At 36.9% G+C, this 20,035-nt stretch overlaps 1 protein-coding gene across 10 annotated transcripts in view; it reads left to right on the top strand.

Moving 5' to 3' along the window:
* Nucleotides 1-20,035, top strand: part of EML5 (EMAP like 5) — a 209,296-nt gene that overhangs the window by 47,017 nt on the left and 142,244 nt on the right. For all 10 annotated transcript variants that reach the window (XR_010123781.1, XR_010123780.1, XM_063651965.1 and 7 more), the window contains exons 3-4: nt 15,447-15,545; nt 17,658-17,726. Coding sequence is in view for 8 of the 10 variants with exons in the window: in XM_063651965.1 (XP_063508035.1) it covers nt 15,447-15,545; nt 17,658-17,726 (168 nt within the window). In the remaining 2 variants the exon portion in view is untranslated. The remainder of the gene's footprint in view (nt 1-15,446; nt 15,546-17,657; nt 17,727-20,035) is intronic.

Raw genomic sequence — 20,035 nt, 5'->3', positions numbered from 1 at the left:
TGTCTGGTTTTCTTTCTCCCTCTCTGATTATTACTTCATATCTTTAAAGGAGTCTTTCCTTGTCTGCTTCTTAAATATCAGTGTTCTTCAGGAGTCTGTAGCCTTTTCTTTTCACTTTACTTACATTCTCTGGGTTAGTATATAGGCCCATGACTTTAACTTCCATATCAGCTAACAGTGGCTCTGGCTTCTCAACTCTAAATATCACACTTGAATGTTCTGTAGATATTCCGTTTTCTACATTTAAAACTGAATTCTCTTTTTATTCAAACTCTATCAAAAAAAACCCAAAAAAACACTTCCTCTTGACTTCTGCCCTGCCTCTCCAGCCTTGTCTCTTGCCGCTTTCCAGTTAGCACTCCTTCCCTCCCCTGGATTGAATTACTGGCACTCTCTTTTTTTTGGTTTGTTTGTTTTGGTTTTTTTTGGGTTTTTTTTAAAGTATACTTTTTTAAAAATTATTATTATACTTTAGGTTTTAGGGTACATGTGCGCAATGTGCAGGTTAGTTACATATGTATACATGTGCCATGCTGGTGTGCTGCACCCACTAACTCGTCATCTAGCATTAGGTATATCTCCCAATGCTATCCCTCCCCCCTCCCCCAACCCCACAACAGTCCCCAGAGTGTGATGTTCCCCTTCCTATGTCCATGTGTTCTCATTGTTCAATTCCCACCTATGAGTGAGAATATGCGGTGTTTGGTTTTTTGTTCTTGCGATAGTTTACTGAGAATGATGATTTCCTATTTCATCCATGTCACTACAAAGGACATGAACTCATCATTTTTTATGGCTGCATAGTATTCCATGGTGTATATGTGCCACATTTTCTTAATCCAGTCTATCATTGTTGGACATTTGGGTTGGTTCCAAGTCTTTGCTATTGTGAATAATGCCGCAATAAACATACGTGTGCATGTGTCTTTATAGCAGCATGATTTATAGTCCTTTGGGTATCTACCCAGTAATGGGATGGTTGGGTCAAATGGTATTTCTAGTTCTAGATCCCTGAGGAATCGCCACACTGACTTCCACAATGGTTGAACTAGTTTACATTCCCACCAACAGTGTAAAGTGTTCCTATTTCTCCACATCCTCTCCAGCACCTATTGTTTCCTGACTTTTGAATGATTGCCATTCTAACTGGTGTGAGATGGTATCTCATTGTGGTTTTGATTTGCATTTCTCTGATGGCCAGTGATGGTGAGCATTTTTTCATGTTTTTTGGCTGCATAAATGTCTTCTTTTGAGAAGTGTCTCTTCATGTCCTTTGCCCACTTTTTGATGGGGTTGTTTGTTTTTTTCTTGTAAATTTGTTTGAGTTCATTGTAGATTCTGGATATTAGCCCTTTGTCAGATGAGTAGGTTGCGAAAATTTTCTCCCATTTTGTAGGTTGGCTGTTCACTCTGATGGTAGTTTCTTTTGCTGTGAAGAAGCTCTTTAGTCTAATTAGATCCCATTTGTCAATGTTGGCTTTTGTTGCCATTGCTTTTGGTGTTTTAGACATGAAGTCCTTGCCCATGCCTATGTCCTATGCCTATGTCCTGCAAACCGAATCCAGTAGCACATCAAAAAGCTTATCCACCATGATCAAGTGGGCTTCATCCTTGAGATGCAAGGCTGGTTCAATATACGCAAATCAATAAATGTAATCCAGCATATAAACAGAACCAAAGACAAAAACCACATGATTATCTCAATAGATGCAGAAAAGGCCTTTGACAAAATTCAACAACCCTTCATGCTAAAAACTCTCAATAAATTAGGTATTGATGGGACGTATCTCAAAATAATAAGAGCTATCTATGACAAACCCACAGCCAATATCATACTGAATGGGCAAAAACTGGAAGCATTCCCTTTGAAAACTGGCACAAGACAGGGATGCCCTCTCTCACCACTCCTATTCAACATAGTGTTGGAAGTTCTGGCCAGGGCAATTAGGCAGGAGAAGGAAATAAAGAGTATTCAATTAGGAAAAGAGGAAGTCAAATGGTCTCTGTTTGCAGACGACATGATGGTATATCTAGAAAACCCCATTGTCTCAGCCCAAAATCTCCTTAAGCTGATAAGCAACTTCAGCAAAGTCTCAGGATACAAAATCAATGTACAAAAATCACAAGCATTCTTATACACCAACAACAGACAAACAGAGAGCCAAATCATGAGTGAACTCCCATTCACAATTGCTTCAAAGAGAATAAAATACCTAGGAATCCAACTTACAAGGGACGTGAAGGACTTCTTCAAGGAGAACTACAAACCACTGCTCAAGGAAATAAAAGAGGATACAAACAAATGGAAGAACATTCCATGCTCATGGGTAGGAAGAATCAATATCGTGAAAATGGCCATACTGCCCAAGGTAATTTACAGATTCAATGCCATCCCCATCAAGCTACCAATGACTTTCTTCACAGAATTGGAAAAAACTACTTTAAAGTTCATATGGAACCAAAAAAGAGCCCGCATCGCCAAGTCAATCCTAAGCCAAAAGAACAAAGCTGGAGGCATCACACTACCTGACTTCAAACTATACTACAAGGCTACAGTAACCAAAACAGCATGGTACTGGTACCAAAACAGAGATATAGATCAATGGAACAGAACAGAGCCCTCAGAAATAACGCCGCATATCTACAACTATCTGATCTTTGACAAACCTGAGAAAAACAAGCAATGGGGAAAGGATTCCCTATTTAATAAATGGTGCTGGGAAAACTGGCTAGCCATATGTAGAAAGCTGAAACTGGATCCCTTCCTTACACCTTATACAAAAATCAATTCAAGATGGATTAAAGCTTAAACGTTAGACCTAAAACCATAAAAACCCTAGAAGAAAACCTAGGCATTACCATTCAAGACTGGCACTCTCTTGAAAGCACCATGATCTCTCTAATCTTGAGGTCCTTTGTTCTGAAATGTACTTTCTATTACTTTTCTACAAACTGTCTCTGACTCTCTCTTCCAAGATATGGATTAAGCATTACTTTTGCTTGAAAACTTTCTTTATTCTCTTTCTCACCTACCAAGTCTGGGTTAAAAGAAATGATAAAGTAAAAAATGATAAAAAGCTAGAAGAGGAGGTAGTATTTGCTGTGTCATTTCTACCTTATCCTGTCTGTTGTTGTGTAACCTATGCATAGGGTTGTTGGTTTGGGCCATGATATGTTTATCAAGCCTACAGAAAAAGTACTCTCAAGTCTAGTTTGTTATTGCCTGTAGATGTAGAACTAGATGTATTGAGGCTCTATTTGGATACATGGAATTTTAAAGTTTTTGGCCAATTGTGTTTTGCTGTGTGTATTTAATGAGCTATACCAGACAGGGGAGACATTAGTAGAAAGAACAGCAGTGCCCCTCTGGCTATTCCTCACTTAATATACTTGTCTTGTGAAATTTAGTATTCTGATAGCAAGAGGTAGATATCTTTGTTCTAGCTAGATTTTTGCTGATGCTCTTTGGTTCCCAAATAGTAAATACTCTCAGGAGGTACAAATCATCTCCTCTTGTTCTCTGGGCTTTCTGCTAGCTTGATTTGATAGAGAGTCATAACAAACTGTATTCTGCATCTTTTTATATAAATTATTCATTCTACCAATTTTGGAGTTTAAATAGTAAAACTTTCTTTTCAGAAATTGTAACTGGGTACTAGATGGCATTTCTCATTTGGACAGTTAGAGGGCGTAGGTTCTTAAAGCTAATTAAGGTTATGGTAAACTAATAGTAATAATAATAATATGATGCAAACATTTATGTAACATCAGTCATATACCAGGCACTCTAACTGCTTTAAGTAGTATATATTGTCAATTTTCATAGTAACCCCTGTGAGGTATTTTTATTTGTCCCCATTTAACTATGGTTATAGTAAACTAATAGCAATAATAATAATGATATGAAGCAAACATTAAATAATATTAACCATATATCAGGCAGTCTAACTCCTTTAAATAGTATATATGTTGATTCTCATAGTGACCCCTGTGAAGTACTTTTATATCCCCATTTAATAGGTGAAGAAAGTAAGGTACAGGGAGGCTAAATAATTGTCCAAAGTCACCCTGCTAGTAAGAGATGATGTTCAAACCTAGGCAGTCTGCTACCAGAATCTATGCTCCAAACCACCGTTTGATAAGCTGTCTATAATAAGCAAAATAGTAAATATTTTAAGCTTTGTGGGCCATTTGGTCTTTGCTATAACTACTCAGCTCTGCATTGCAGTGCAGTGTGAAAGCAGTCACAGATAATGCATGAAAGAATGAGTGTGGCTATATTCCAGTAAAACTTTATTTACAAAAACATAGGTACAGACAGGATTTGGCTTGAGAGTTGTACTTTGCTGACCCCTGCTCTAAACCAGTACTTTTCACAGTATGTGTTGTGGGATTTTCCTCACATTTTTCTTGTTATTTCTTCTTTGACCTTTCAGTTACTTAGAAGTATGTTGTTAATTTCCAAATATTTGGGAGATTTTCTGGATAACATTCTGTTACTCTAATTCTGTTTTTGTCAGAGAACATACTTTGTATTTTAATTTTTAAAAATTTATTGACACTTTGTAATCCAAATTTTTGTGATCTTCATGATATTTCATGTATATTTGGAAAGAATATGAAAAAGTATATTCTGCTGTTTCCCTTCTTCTGTCTATGATGCTATTGTCATTTATTTATTAATACTTCTACGTATTTTGAAAACCCCATAATAACTGTTATTTTGCCTTAAATAGTTGTTAAAATTTTTTTAATGAGAAAAATCTTACATATTTAACCACTTGGACACTCTCATATGTGTAAATCGTTTCTATTTGGTATCATTTTACTTCTGTATGAGAAAACTTTCATGATCATATCTTGTAGTGCAGGTTTACTGATGATTCATTTTCTCAGCTTTTGTTTGCTTGAAAAAGACTTTGTTTTGACTCAATTTTCAAAGGATATTTTTGCTTAGTATACAATTTTTTTTTTTTTATGTTGAATACCTTTATTTGATCATTACACAATGCATACTTGTATCAAAATATTACACTGTAGCTTATGAATGTGTACAGTTATTATGTGTTAATTAAAATAATAAAAATACCTAAATGGCAAAAAAATATATAATTTAGTGAATATTGAATTATGAACAGCTGTGGGTTTTTTTTAATATTAGTCTAGCATGTGTGCTAAGGCATACCGATTATGTAAATACTACACATGTGTGTACATGCTGTGTAGTACATGCTCACATACATACATGGGTTCATATAGCTACCTATAGCTTCTCAAAACTCCTGGAGTGCGGACAGGCAATTGAATCTTTGCCTTTGAGTATGCCCATATTGCTCATTATAATACAGACAAAAACCAATACTGAACTTAATGCAGAAACAACTATAAAAGGATGCATTTTACATTATTATTCAATGTCTGCTATGTTTTATGGGCATTGCAAATGTTACACAAGGTTCACCAGACTAACTCCTTTGTTGCCTTTATTGTATTCCCTTCTACTCTAGCCTCGATTCCTTATTGATAATTATTGTAACTCTTCTACAAATATTCTCAACTCTGTTGCATTTACTTGAGAAAACCTAAGCTTGGTTTAACCAGCTGTCCCAGTAGCTAATTGTTGCTACAGAAAAACACATAACCAGAAAGGTGGGTGGTACGGACTTTATTCTGGTAACTCAAATGGGTCCTCAATACTTCCCTGAGATCCCTTTTGTTTTTCTGTAGTAAATTCACTCTGCCTTATTTCACAACACTTTTTCACACCTTGATTCCAATTTTCACTCATCTCTTGTCCTATGTGAATTTTAGTTGATGACCTTCAATCATTCTTCATTGAACAAATAGAAGGTATTAGAGAACTGTTTCCCTAACTTTCCATAGTCAAACAGGTAATCCAACAATTGTTTGTGCTATCTTCACTTCTTTTCCTCTTTTTACAATGAAGAAATTCGTTCTTAATTCTGAAAAACATCCATATTAACCTTCTCAAGGATTTAAATATTTTTTTTTTTTTTGAGATGGAGTCTCACTGTCACCCAGGCTGGAATGCAGTGGCACAATCTCGGCTCACTGCAACCTCTGCTTCCTGAGTTCAAGTGACTCTCCCGCCTCAGCCTCCTGCATAGCTGGGATTACAGGTGTGCACCACCACGTCCAGCTAAGTTTTTGTATTTTTAGTAGAGATTTCACCATGTTGGCCAAGCTGGTCTCGGACTACTGATCTCAGATAATCTGCCCACCTTTGCCTCCCAAAGTATTGGGATTACAGGCGTGAGCCACCGCACCCGGCCTAGTTACTTTTTTTTTTTTTTTATTATTATTATTATTATTATACTTTAGGTTTTATGGTACATGTGCGCAATGTGCAGGTAAGTTACATATGTATACATGTGCCATGCTGGTGCACTGCACCCACCAACTCGTCATCTAGCATTAGGTATATCTCCCAATGCTATCCCTCCCCCCTCCCCCCACCCCACAACAGTCCCCAAAGTGTGATGTTCCCCTTCCTGTGTCCATGTGTTCTCATTGTTCAATTCCCACCTATGAGTGAGAATATGCGGTGTTTGGTTTTTTGTTCTTGCGATAGTTTACTGAGAATGATGATTTCCAATTTCATCCATGTCCCTACAAAGGACGTGAACTCATCATTTTTTATGGCTGCATAGTATTCCATGGTGTATATGTGCCACATTTTCTTAATCCAGTCTATCATTGTTGGACATTTGGGTTGGTTCCACGTCTTTGCTATTGTGAATAATGCCGCAATAAACATACGTGTGCATGTGTCTTTATAGCAGCATGATTTATAGTCCTTTGGGTATATACCCAGTAATGGGATGGCTGGGTCGAATGGAATTTCTAGTTCTAGATCCCTGAGGAATCGCCACACTGACTTCCACAAGGGTTGAACTAGTTTACAGTCCCACCAACAGTGTAAAAGTGTTCCTATTTCTCCACATCCTCTCCAGCACCTGTTGTTTCCTTACTTTTTAATGATTGCCATTCTAACTGGTGTGAGATGGTATCTCATTGTGGTTTTGATTTGCATTTCTCTGATGGCCAGTGATGGTGAGCATTTTTTCATGTGTTTTTTGGCTGCATAAATGTCTTCTTTTGAGAAGTGTCTGTTCATGTCCTTCGCCCACTTTTTGATGGGGTTGTTTGTTTTTTTCTTGTAAATTTGTTGGAGTTCATTGTAGATTCTGGATATTAGCCCTTTGTCAGATGAGTAGGTTGAGAAAATTTTCTCCCATTTTGTAGGTTGCCTGTTCACTCTGATGGTAGTTTCTTTTGCTGTGCAGAAGCTCTTGAGTTTAATTAGATCCCATTTGTCAATTTTGGCTTTTGTTGCCATTGCTTTTGGTGTTTTAGACATGAAGTCCTTGCCCATGCCTATGTCCTGAATGGTAATGCCTAGGTTTTCTTCTAGGGTTTTTATGGTTTTAGGTCTAACATTTAAGTCTTTAATCCATCTTGAATTGATTTTTGTATAAGGTGTAAGGAAGGGATCCAGTTTCAGCTTTCTACATGTGGCTAGCCAGTTTTCCCAGCACCATTTATTAAATAGGGAATCCTTTCCCCATTTCTTGTTTTTGTCAGGTTTGTCAAAGATCAGATAGTTGTAGATATGTGGCATTATTTCTGACGGCTCTGTTCTGTTCCATTGATCTATATCTCTGTTTTGGTACCAGTACCATGCTGTTTTGGTTACTGTAGCCTTGTAGTATAGTTTGAAGTCAGGTAGTGTGATGCCTCCAGCTTTGTTCTTTTGGCTTAGGATTGACTTGGCGATGCGGGCTCTTTTTTGGTTCCATATGAACTTTAAAGTAGTTTTTTCCAATTCTGTGAAGAAAGTCATTGGTAGCTTGATGGGGATGGCATTGAATCTGTAAATTACCTTGGGAAGGATGGCCATTTTCATGATATTGATTCTTCCTACCCATGAGCATGGAATGTTCTTCCATTTGTTTGTATCCTCTTTTATTTCCTTGAGCAGTGGTTTGTAGTTCTCCTTGAAGAGGTCTTTCACATCCCTTGTAAGTTGGATTCCTAGGTATTTTATTCTCTTTGAAGCAATTGTGAATGGGAGTTCACTCATGATTTGGCTCTCTGTTTGTCTGTTATTGATGTATAAGAATGCTTGTGATTTTTGCACATTGATTTTGTATCCTGAGACTTTGCTGAAGTTGCTTATCAGCTTAAGGAGATTTTGGGCTGAGACAATGGGGTTTTCTAGATATACTATCATGTCATCTGCAAACAGGGACAATTTGACTTTCTCTTTTCCTAATTGAATACCCTTGATTTCCTTCTCCTGCCTAATTGCCCTGGCCAGAACTTCCAACACTATGTTGAATAGGAGTGGTGAGAGAGGGCATCCCTGTCTTGTGCCAGTTTTCAAAGGGAATGCTTCCAGTTTTTGCCCGTTCAGTATGATATTGGCTGTGGGTTTGTCATAAATAGCTCTTATTATTTTGAGATATGTCCCATCAATTCCTAATTTATTGAGAGTTTTTAGCATGAAGGGTTGTTGAATTTTGTCAAAGGCCTTTTCTGCATCTATTGAGATAATCATGTGGTTTTTGTCTTTCGTTCTGTCTATATGCTGGATTACATTTATTGATTTGCGTATATTGAACCAGCCTTGCATCCCAGGGATGAAGCCCACTTGATCATGGTGGATAAGCTTTTTGATGTGCTGCTGGATTCTGTTTGCCAGTATTTTATTGAGGATTTTTGCATCAATGTTCATCAAGGATATTGGTCTAAAATTCTCTTTTTTTGTTGTGTCTCTGCCAGGCTTTGGTATCAGGATGATGCTGGCCTCATAAAATGAGTTAGGGAGGATTCCCTCTTTTTCTATTGATTGGAATAGTTTCAGAAGGAATGGTACCAGCTCCTCCTTGTACCTCTGGTAGAATTCGGCTGTGAATCCATCTGGACCTGGACTTTTTTTGGTTGGTAAGCTATTGATTATTGCCACAATTTCAGCTCCTGTTATTGGTCTATTCAGAGATTCAACTTCTTCCTGGTTTAGTCTTGGGAAGGTGTATGTGTTGAGGAATTTATCCATTTCTTCTAGATTTTCTAGTTTATTTGCATAGAGGTGTTTGTAATATTCTCTGATGGTAGTTTGTATTTCTGTGGGATCGGTGGTGATATCCCCTTTATCATTTTTTATTGCATCTATTTGATTCTTCTCTCTTTTTTTCTTTATTAATCTTGCTAGCAGTCTATCAATTTTGTTGATCCTTTCAAAAAACCAGCTCCTGGATTCATTTATTTTTTGAAGGGTTTTTTGTGTCTCTATTTCCTTCAGTTCTGCTCTGATTTTAGTTATTTCTTGCCTTCTGCTAGCTTTTGAATGTGTTTGCTCTTGCTTTTCTAGTTCTTTTAATTGTGATGTTAGGGTGTCAATTTTGGATCTTTCCTGCTTTCTCTTGTGGGCATTTAGTGCTATAAATTTCCCTCTACACACAGCTTTGAATGCATCCCAGAGATTCTGGTATGTTGTGTCTTGGTTCTCATTGGTTTCAAAGAACATCTTTATTTCTGCCTTCATTTCGTTATGTACCCAGTAGTCATTCAGGAGCAGGTTGTTCAGTTTCCACGTAGTTGAGCGGTTTTGAGTGAGATTCTTAATCCTGAGTTCTAGCTTGATTGCACTGTGATCTGAGAGACAGTTTGTTACAATTTCTGTTCTTTTACATTTATTGAGGAGAGCTTTACTTCCAAGTATATGGTCAATTTTGGAATAGGTGTGGTGTGGTGCTGAAAAAAATGTATATTCTGTTGATTTGGGATGGAGAGTTCTGTAGATGTCTATTAGGTCCACTTGGTGCAGAGCTGAGTTCAATTCCTGGATATCCTTGTTGACTTTCTGTCTCGTTGATCTGTCTAATGTTGATAGTGGGGTGTTAAAGTCTCCCATTATTAATGTGTGGGAGTCTAAGTCTCTTTGTAGGTCACTCAGGACTTGCTTTATGAATCTGGGTGCTCCTGTATTGGGTGCATATATATTTAGGATAGTTAGCTCTTCTTGTTGAATTAATCCCTTTACCATTATGTAATGGCCTTCTTTGTCTCTTTTGATCTTTGTTGGTTTAAAGTCTGTTTTATCAGAGACTAGGATTGCAACCCCTGCCTTTTTTTGTTTTCCATTTGCTTGGTAGATCTTCCTCCATCCTTTTATTTTGAGCCTATGTGTGTCTCTGCATGTGAGATGGGTTTCCTGAATACAGCACACTGATGGGTCTTGAGTCTTTATCCAGTTTGCCAGTCTGTGTCTTTTAATTGGAACATTTAGTCCATTTACATTTAAAGTTAATATTGTTATGTGTGAATTTGATCCTGTCATTATGATGTTAGCTGGATATTTTGCTCGTTAGTTGATGCAGTCTCTTCCTAGTCTCGATGTTCTTTACATTTCTGTATGATTTTGCAGTGGTTGGTACCAGTTGTGCCTTTCCATGTTTAGCGCTTCCTTCAGGAGCTCTTTTAGGGCAGGCCTGGTGGTGACAAAATCTCTCAGCATTTGCTTGTCTGTAAAGTATTTTATTTCTCCTTCATTTATGAAGCTTAGTTTGGCAGGATATGAAATTCTGGGTTGAAAATTCTTTTCTTTAAGAATGTTGAATATTGGCCCCCACTCTCTTCTGGCTTGTAGGGTTTCTGCCGAGAGATCCGCTGTTAGTCTGATGGGCTTCCCTTTGATGGTAACCCGACCTTTCTTTCTGGCTGCCCTTAACATTTTTTCCTTCATTTCAACTTTGGTGAATCTGACAATTATGTGTCTTGGAGTTGCTCTTCTCAAGGAGTATCTTTGTGGCGTTCTCTGTATTTCCTGAATCTGAATGTTGGCCTGCCTTGCTAGATTGGGGAACTTGTCCTGTATAATATCCTGCAGAGTGTTTTCCAACTTGTTTCCATTCTCCCCGTCACTTTCAGGTACACCAATCAGACGTAGATTTGGTCTTTTCACATAGTCCCACATTTCTTGGAGGCTTTGCTCGTTTCTTTTTATTCTTTTTTCTCTAAACTTCCCTTCTCGCTTCATTTCATTCATTTCATCTTCCAGGGCTGATACCCTTTCTTCCATTTGATCGCATCGGCTCCTGAGGCTTCTGCATTCTTCACGTAGTTTTCGAGCCTTGGTTTTCAGCTCCATCAGCTCCTTTAAGCACTTCTGTGTATTGGTTATTCTAGTTATACATTCTTCTAAATTTTTTTCAAAGTTTTCAACTTCTTTGCCTTTGGTTTGAATATCCTCCCGTAGCTCGGAGTAATTTGATCGTCTGAAGCCTTCTTCTCTCAGCTCGTCAAAGTCATTCTCCGTCCAGCTTTGTTCCGTTGCTGGTGAGGAACTGCGTTCCTTTGGAGGAGGAGAGGTACTCTGCTTTTTAGAGTTTCCAGTTTTTCTGCTCTGTTTTTTCCCCATCTTTGTGGTTTTATCTACTTTTGGTCTTTGATGATGGTGATGTACAGATGGGTTTTTGGTGTGGATGTCCTTTCTGTTAGTTTTCCTTCTAACAGACAGAACCCTCAGCTGCAGGTCTGTTGGAGTACCTGGCCGGCCGTGTGAGGTGTCAGTCTGCCCCTGCTGGGGGGTGCCTCCCAGTTAGGCTGCTCGGGGGTCAGGGGTCAGGGACTCACTTGAGGAGGCAGTCAGCCCGTTCTCAGATCTCCAGCTGCGTGCTGGGAGAACCACTGCTCTCCTCAAAGCTGTCAGACAGGGACATTTAAGTCTGCAGAGGTTACTGCTGTCTTTTTGTTTGTCTGTGTCCTGCCCCCAGAGGTGGAGCCTACAGAGGCAGGCAGGCCTCCTTGAGCTGTGGTGGGCTCCACCCAGTTCAAGCTTCCTGGCTGCTTTGTTTACCTAAGCGAGCCTGGGCAATGGCGGGCACCCCTCCCCCAGCCTCGCTGCCGACTTGCTGTTTGATCTCAGACTGCTGTGCTAGCAATCAGGGAGACTCCGTGGGCGTAGGACCCTCTGAGCCAGGTGCGGGCTATACTCTCCTGGGGCACCGTTTCCTAAGCCCGTCGGAAAAGCACAGTATTCGGGTGGGAGTGGCCCGATTTTCCAGGTGCCGTCTGTCACCCCTGGAAGGGGAACTCCCTGACCCCTTGCGCTTCCCGAGTGAGGCAATGCCTCGCCCCTGCTTCGGCTGGCGCACGGTGCGCTCACCCACTGACCTGCGCCCACTGTCTGGCACTCCCTAGTGAGATGAACACGGTACCTCAGATGGAAATGCAGAAATCACCCGTCTTCTGCGTCGCTCGCGCTGGGAGCTGTAGACAGGAGTTGTTCCTATTCGGCCATCTTGGCTCCTCCCCCCTAGTTCGCTTAGTATACAATTCTGTGCTGACTTTTTTCTGCCTCAGCACTTTAAACTGTTTGTCCATTGTCTTCTAACTTGCATCACTTTGGATGAGCAGTCTAGGATAATTTTTAAATCTTTGTTCCTCTATACAGCAGTTGTCCTTTTTTGTCTGGCTGCTGTTTAGAATTTGCCCTTTAGTGATGGCTGCAGCAGTTTGTTTGCCATGTGTCTGGTGTGTTTTTTCTGTGTGAATGATTATCCTGCTTGGGATTTGTTGAACGTCTTAAATTTGTGGATTTATGGTTTCATCAGTTTAGGAAACTTTTTACTATTGTTTCTTCAGTTTTTTTTTTCTTTTCCTCTGTCTTTTCTCTCCTTCTAAAGCCATAATTACCTGTATGTTAGACCACTTGATATTTTTCTACAGGTCATTGAAGCTCTGTCAATTCTTTTTTTCTTTTTCTTTCTGTACTTTATTTTGGATGGGTTCTATTGCTGTGTCTTCAAGTTTATTTATCTTTTCATCATTGTCTGAGCTGCTGTTAATCCTTTGGAGTAAATTTTCATTTTAGATAATGTAACAGTTTTCTATGTTGTTCTTTTATATCTTTTCTTTTTTTTATTCTTGGTATGTTTGAGATAATTCTTGAGTGTCTTGAAAATGTTAATTTTAACAGCAAATGTCTCCTAATTTTAATTATCTCTGGGTTTCCTGAGTCTATTTCTATTGAGTGATTTTCCCCAGGTTATTAATCACATTTTCCTGTTTCTTCACATACCTGTAATTTTATTATATCCTTTTAAATTATATGGACACTGTTCTGGCAAATAGTCAAGTTCCTCATGAATCAGTTTCATCTTTGTGAAAAGCTTGCTTTCAAACTTTCATGAGGCAGCACTAGAGTAGCTGTTGCTCTAGAATTACTGGTATAATTTCACTATTAAGGTATGATACTCTCCTCCTGACCTCAGGATTCCTAATGACTGCCCAGCGAACTCAAAGAGGTATCTTCATTCTGGTTATTGAGAATTTGAGTGATTCTGGACCCTTTGTGATCTCTGAGAATTTTTTGCTTTTAGCTCTCTAGTAATTGTTCTTTTTCTAGAATTTCTTCTTTGCATGAACTCATAGAGTTCATCCTATGCATGTAGAGATTAATATTCTCAAATCTTACTATAGATAGTTTTACTGGAGCTCTTTTCCTGCTCTGCAAATTCTAGCCATCTTGTCCTCTCTGAACTCCAGGCTCTGTTTGTCCGAATTAGTAAGTCTACTGGGCTGTATTTGGATTCTACCTTTCTGTGCCATAGTCTGGAAATTGCCTCCTAGATGGAAGCTGGGGTGATTATAGGACTTAATTTATTTGTTTTCCCCTCTTTCAGGGTTCACAGTGCTTTACTTCCTCTTGCAAATGTCTCAAAACATTTGCTTCATGTATTCTGTACAGTTTCTAGCTGTTTATGGCAGGGGCGGGTGGGGGAGGGTGAGTTCAGAACTTGATACTCCTTCATGGCTAGAAGTCCATCTTTTATGTTTTTAAACCTCTCTCATACTTTCGATCTCACTATCCACTTCTGTTTTTAACTTTGTCTTTTCATCTCCTGCTAATCTTGTATTTAACTCTTCCATTGAATTTTTAACTTATTTTTTGTTTCCGGAAGTTCTGTTTGCTTCTTCAAGTCTCCTTGGATACTTTTTGTAGTCTCATATTCTTTGCTCATATACAGATATTTTGAATCCTTAATTTTATTTCTCATATTAAGCTTATTTCTCATGTTAAGCTTATTTTACGTTATTTAACTAATAATGCCATATCTGATGTTTTTTGCAAGGCCGACTTTGCTGTTTGTTGTGACTTGCCCATTCTCACTCATGGTTTCTTATTTTGTTGTGTTTGTGTGTGTGGGTGGGGTGGTTCGTTTATTTATTTAGCTTATTATTGTTGTTATTATTATTATTATTTTTTTTTTTTGAGACAGAGTCTCACTCTGTTTCCCAGGCTAGAGTGCAGTGGAGCAACCTCAGCTCTCTGCAACCTCTACCTCCTGGGTTCAAGCGATTCCCCTGCCTCAGCCTCCAGAGTAGATGGAATTACAGGCGTGAGTCACCACACCTGGCTAATTTTTGTAATTTTAGTAGAGACAGGGTTTCAACGTGTTGCCCAGGCTGGTCTCAATCTCCTGGCCTCAAGCAATCCACCTGCCTTGGCCTTCCTAAGTGCTGGGATTACAGTGTGAGCCACCACACCTGGCCTTTTTTTTTTTTTTTTTTAGCTTATTTGTATTGAATTGCTACCTGTAGGAATTCTTTGAGGGATGGATCGAAGTTGTGGTACTTCATTTAGGATTTATATTTCCTTGGGCCACATTGTTGAAGTTGCTTGAAGACACAGCCAACCCTGAAGACTACTTTGAATTTAATTTCCTAGTTGAAGGATTCATGTTTAATGTGAATTTAGGCCAGCAACCATGTGAAGGATGCTTGTGGTTAACAAATGTTCAGGGAGGTGTTTCTCCCTCTTCATGAGTTGCCTCCGCTTCTTTAGGAAGGGGTTATTTGTTGTTTCCGAGAGGTTTACTGCTTTAATCAGAGGCGGTCTGCAATTCAAATCCCCACCTTAGGTAGGCCCTAGACTTTGTCTCCTATTCTTCCTCAGCCCACAGCACAGAAATCAGGGATACAAGTATTCACCCGATGCCTTTAGAGTCCAGTAGGTGTAGGTGTTTTCTCACCCTCCAGGTTTCCCACTGGAAATCACTTTGGTTTTGTTCTTGGATTTCTTAATTTTTCGACAGCTCAGCAGTCCATTTAAAAAGATGATTTTATATTTTATCTAGTATTTTTAGTTTTTGGTAGGAGGTATATTTAGGATATTTTGTCAATCCTACTGTTAGAAATGGGAAGTCTCTCTTCTGTTTCATAATGTGAAGATCTGTACATATGTGGAAATACTAACAAGGTGAAATACATTCAGCCTTTATGAGGTCTATAAAATATAGGCATGTATGTTTTATGTTTATAAAAACCCATGAGTATAATTTATTTGCTGTTTATAATTCAGTTTCTCTTTGATTTGTTTGCCTTTTTATTCCTTCCTGGACTTCTTGGACATAAATCAGCGCCTGGTTTCAGTTGGACTTGATTCAAAGAATGCAGTTTGTGTTTGGGACTGGAAAAGGGGAAAAATGTTGTCTATGGCTCCTGGTCATACAGATAGAGTAAGTATTCTCTTTTGAGATTTCTGACGAGTACTGGAAGGGAAAGACCAGAAGAGAGTTCAGGGGATTTTATTCTTCTGTATTTTGTTATTGCCAGATAGGTCATATGTAATTAAAATTTTACAATTGGTAAATAATTGTACAGATGTAAAAACTCTTAAAGTGTTAGAGTACGTATGTATTGTAGGACTTGGAAACATGATTTAATATGTATAGCATTGGCATAAGACTTTTTTTCTTTTTTTTTATTATACTTTTAAGTTCTGGGGTACATGTGCAGAATGTGCAGGTTTGTTTACATAGCTATACACGTGCCATGGAGGTTTGCTGCACCCATCAACCCATCATCTACATTAGGTATAAGACTTTTAACCTGGTGTTTGCTTCAGTAAAAACAATGTATTTTCTTTCCATTTTTTAAAACAGTTTTATTGAAATATGTGCATCCCTATGTATATCAATTATATTTAAGGTGTGAAGTTTGATGAATTATATTTAAGGTGTGAACTTTGACATATGCAGACACCCGTTATTCAAATCTCAATTTAAAAATTGAATGGTTTGAGCCTAGGGTCTGTTTAGTTTGGTTTACCACTAATTTGTTACATATGTATTATGGTTAAGGTGAAAAATGATGTTGCTTGTGTGGATTTAAAATTACGTATTACTATTACATTTTTTAGAGACCTAACATTTTTAACTGACAACTTGTTTAGAATATATATTCTTCATTCCAAATTGTATATAAACAATACATCATAGCCAGCTTTTAATTAAATATTATACTATTTTTATGGATGTAGATCAAAAAAAGTTGTAAACTCCTCCAAGTGTCTAATTTGTGTGTATGTATATGTAGTAAAATCCTAACCTGAACCAGCACAGAGGCATGGCCGATGACTCTATTTGGTGGGAATTTATCACTCTAAAAGTTGGGTAGAAAATTTTATGTATATTCGCATTTTGGAGAATACATTTGGTTTTTAGTAGCTACACAGAGAGGCCTATTACACACACACACACACACACATACACACAAACACACAATTTAGACCATTATTAAAATGTTGGATATATTTTATTAGACAGCTGGCATGTTCTTACCTGCTTAGATCAAAGCATTTTGCACATGACTATTTGGAATTTAATAAATAGACCCATTATAAAATATGACACTGTCAATGGAGTTTTTGAAAGTATTATTGTGGTTGAATATTTCAAAGTTGCATTGATATGTTTTTCATATATCTGTATTATGGTGAGTTGTTAAATATTAACTGTAATATCTATTCTTTCTTCATTATCACTAAAGAGCATCACCTTGTAAATTTTTAGAGTATACCAAAATGTGAAGTGTACATTTTAGTATACCAAAAATGTAAACCTTTTAGAGGTAGGTTGATAAGGTGTCAAAGAAACGTGAAGACTACCAGAAAGCAGAATAAATGAATTATTTTTTAAATGTTAGTTTTTCTTTCGTCATTTGTTTAATTACGTTTCTCATTCGTATTTTATTTCACCTGGGTTTTTGCTTGTTTGCTTTTGTAACAAAATGTTTTGCATGTATTTAGAATTTATGGAATTTTAGAAAATAATGAAGCCTGGAGACTCCCCAAAATTTAAGTTAACTTTGACCTTTAAACAGTGAAAAAAATTACTGTAAAATCAGTATTTGGATTCTTTATGTAAATAGTTCTGAGTGATAGAAAGCTATAGAGGTGTTTCTTATTTCTAGGCCGTATAAGTGTCATGTTCCATTCTGAATCTCTTTTCTGTAGAAATTATGCAAGCACCTCCCTTCGTGTCCTAATTCTGTTCAACCATTCTTGTTATTTATGGACCAAATTTTTTAAAAAATTAAAAATAAACAGAGGTGTTAAATTTTACTCCAGTGGTGTTTGAAGTTCATAGAAACAAAGAAGTGCTTTTTATTTCTTATCATTTTCAAATTTACTTTATTTCTCATAAGATTTTGAAGTGTGGGATTCTGATTATTATTTATTGAGGAATATTATTTTATGATTAGGAGTTTGGGCCATTTGGTCTTTTGGACAGGATTTTTAAATGATTCTGGAAATAAGTATTTTAATCATGAATCTGATTTGTTTACAGATATTTGATATTTCTTGGGATTTGTACCAGCCAAATAAACTTGTCAGCTGTGGTGTAAAACATATCAAGGTACTAGACGGGTCTTGTTTTATAATAGTCACGTTTAGTTCTCTGCTGCTAAGTATATATTGCACTGTTAACAATTTAGCCTACTTTCAGAATTTTGATAGTACTTATTTTTAAAATGGCAATGTTTTTATTGTTCTTATGTTCAGTCAAACAAATATATGTATTATTTGCTTTGAACTATTGTAACGGATATAGGTATGAATAGGAAATTAATAAGCCACATTCCATAAAGAAATTTGTAGTCTAGTGAGGTAGGATTTACTGTGTCCATCCTGTTTCTTCATGTTTCACTTACAAAGTAAAATGTTGAGAATAGGAAACAAATGAAGAGTTTTTCATTTACATAGATAGAATGGTGTGGGAGAAGCAACTTGAGTAGACCTGGCTTTGCCATTTATTAGCTGTTTAACCTAGTATGAGTTATTTAACCTCTTTGAGCTTTTTTTTTTTCACATTTGAAAACTGTGACCGCTGTTACCATCCTCAAAGAATTGATGATTAAATAAGGTGGCAGTATATATTCAAGTGCTTGTCATAGTGCCTAACACATGGTCTGCTTTCTGAAAGTGTTGCTTTTCCTTTTTCTATATTTGCTCCCTGATTTGACCTCAGCCTTTAATTTTTTTTTTATTTGACAAATAATAATAGTACATATTCATGGGTACATAGTGATGTTTTGATACATAAAAATGTATGGTGATCAGATTAGGGTAATTAGCTATCATCCCAAACATTTGCTATTTCTTTGTTTTAGGACCATTCAATATCCTCCTCCTAGCTATTTGAAACTGTATATTTGTATTACCTATACTCATTCTACAGTGGTATAGAGTAGTAGAACTTATTCCTCCTATCTAGTTATAATTTTGTATCCTTTAACAAATCTCTCCTTGTCCCTCTCTCAGCCTTGATAGCTACTATTTACTTTGCTTATGAAAGCTCTGGGTTTTGTTTTATAATTACAGCTCAGATTTTGAAGCCTGTAAAGTCAGTGGTGATATTCATTATTATGTTTATAGTTACTTTTAAATCATTGGAACAAATTGGAATTAACTTGCTTTACTTCCACTGTCTGATGTAACAGTTCCTGGTAACAGTTAATTCCTAGTGAATTAAGGTTCTGTGTTCACATTCTTTATTTCAATATACCTAACTCCATCCACGTTTTCTCCAGTGCATCTTTCACTGCTGCTACAATTCTTGATTTGTTATTCTGGTATTGATTTGATTGATGGATAGTAGTAAATATTTATTTTTTGACAAATATTTAATACCAAAAAGGCTGTATACTGGGCTTTAAGGCACATGATATAAGCACTGTGAAGGTAGAGATTTTTGTCTTGTTCATCTTTGATGGACAGTGTGTTTGATATGGTACTTGATATGTATTAAGTGCTTAATAAGTGATGGGCAAATGAATTATGAATAAAGAGATCTTACTATTTTATATTGTAAGTAAAGCTAAAGGCTCCATTTTCAGGTTTTTATAAAAAGCTCATCTCAAACTAAATAAACTATATTTTTATAATGAGTTACATTTCTTTCCCTTTGCTAGAAGAAATGAATAGTAACATAGTTCTCTTTGCAGGCAATACATGTGAGGAAATTAATTCCCAGAGATGATCTAGAACTGCACTGTCCAACCATACATAGCTATTTAAACACAAATTAGTTAAATGAAATTTAAAATTCATTTCCTCAGTCACACTAGCAGTACATTTCATATGCTTATGTATCTAGTAGTGGTTACTGTATTGGAAAGCGTGTGTGTGTGTGTGTGTGTAATATTTTCATCATCATTGAAATTTCTATTGGTCAATATTGATTTGGATTCTAGAACAATAGTTCTTAACCCTTGCTGAGCAACAAAATAATTTGGATACCTGGGCTTCATGCTTCAGAGATTCTGTCTCAGTTCATCTCAATTGGGAGTCCAGGCATCCCATTTTATAATTTCCCTAGGTGATTCTAATGTGAAGCTAACATTGGGAATCACTGATCTAGAAGAAAATAATGGACTCAAATTAGGACATGCTGAAAGAAAGAGAACAAGCCACTTATGTACACAGAAATTATGGAGATTTTAAGTTTAAAAATTATAAAGTTTAATTAAAGTACTCATTAGATCTTTGAATAGATAATGATCATAATTTTTAGTTCTTTGAGGCTTCAAATTTTAAAATAAGAGTATATGATAATAAATTATGTTATTTTAAATGTTAATTACTTATTACAAAGTTGAATTTTTTCTTTGGGCCTAATTTCTTTATGCAGAACTATTTAATGTATATATCTCTGCCCTGTCCCAT

The sequence above is a fragment of the Pongo pygmaeus genome, chromosome 15 (assembly GCF_028885625.2).
Source record: "Pongo pygmaeus isolate AG05252 chromosome 15, NHGRI_mPonPyg2-v2.0_pri, whole genome shotgun sequence".
NCBI lineage: Eukaryota > Metazoa > Chordata > Mammalia > Primates > Hominidae > Pongo > Pongo pygmaeus.
This window is presented reverse-complemented; position numbering and strand designations above follow the sequence as displayed.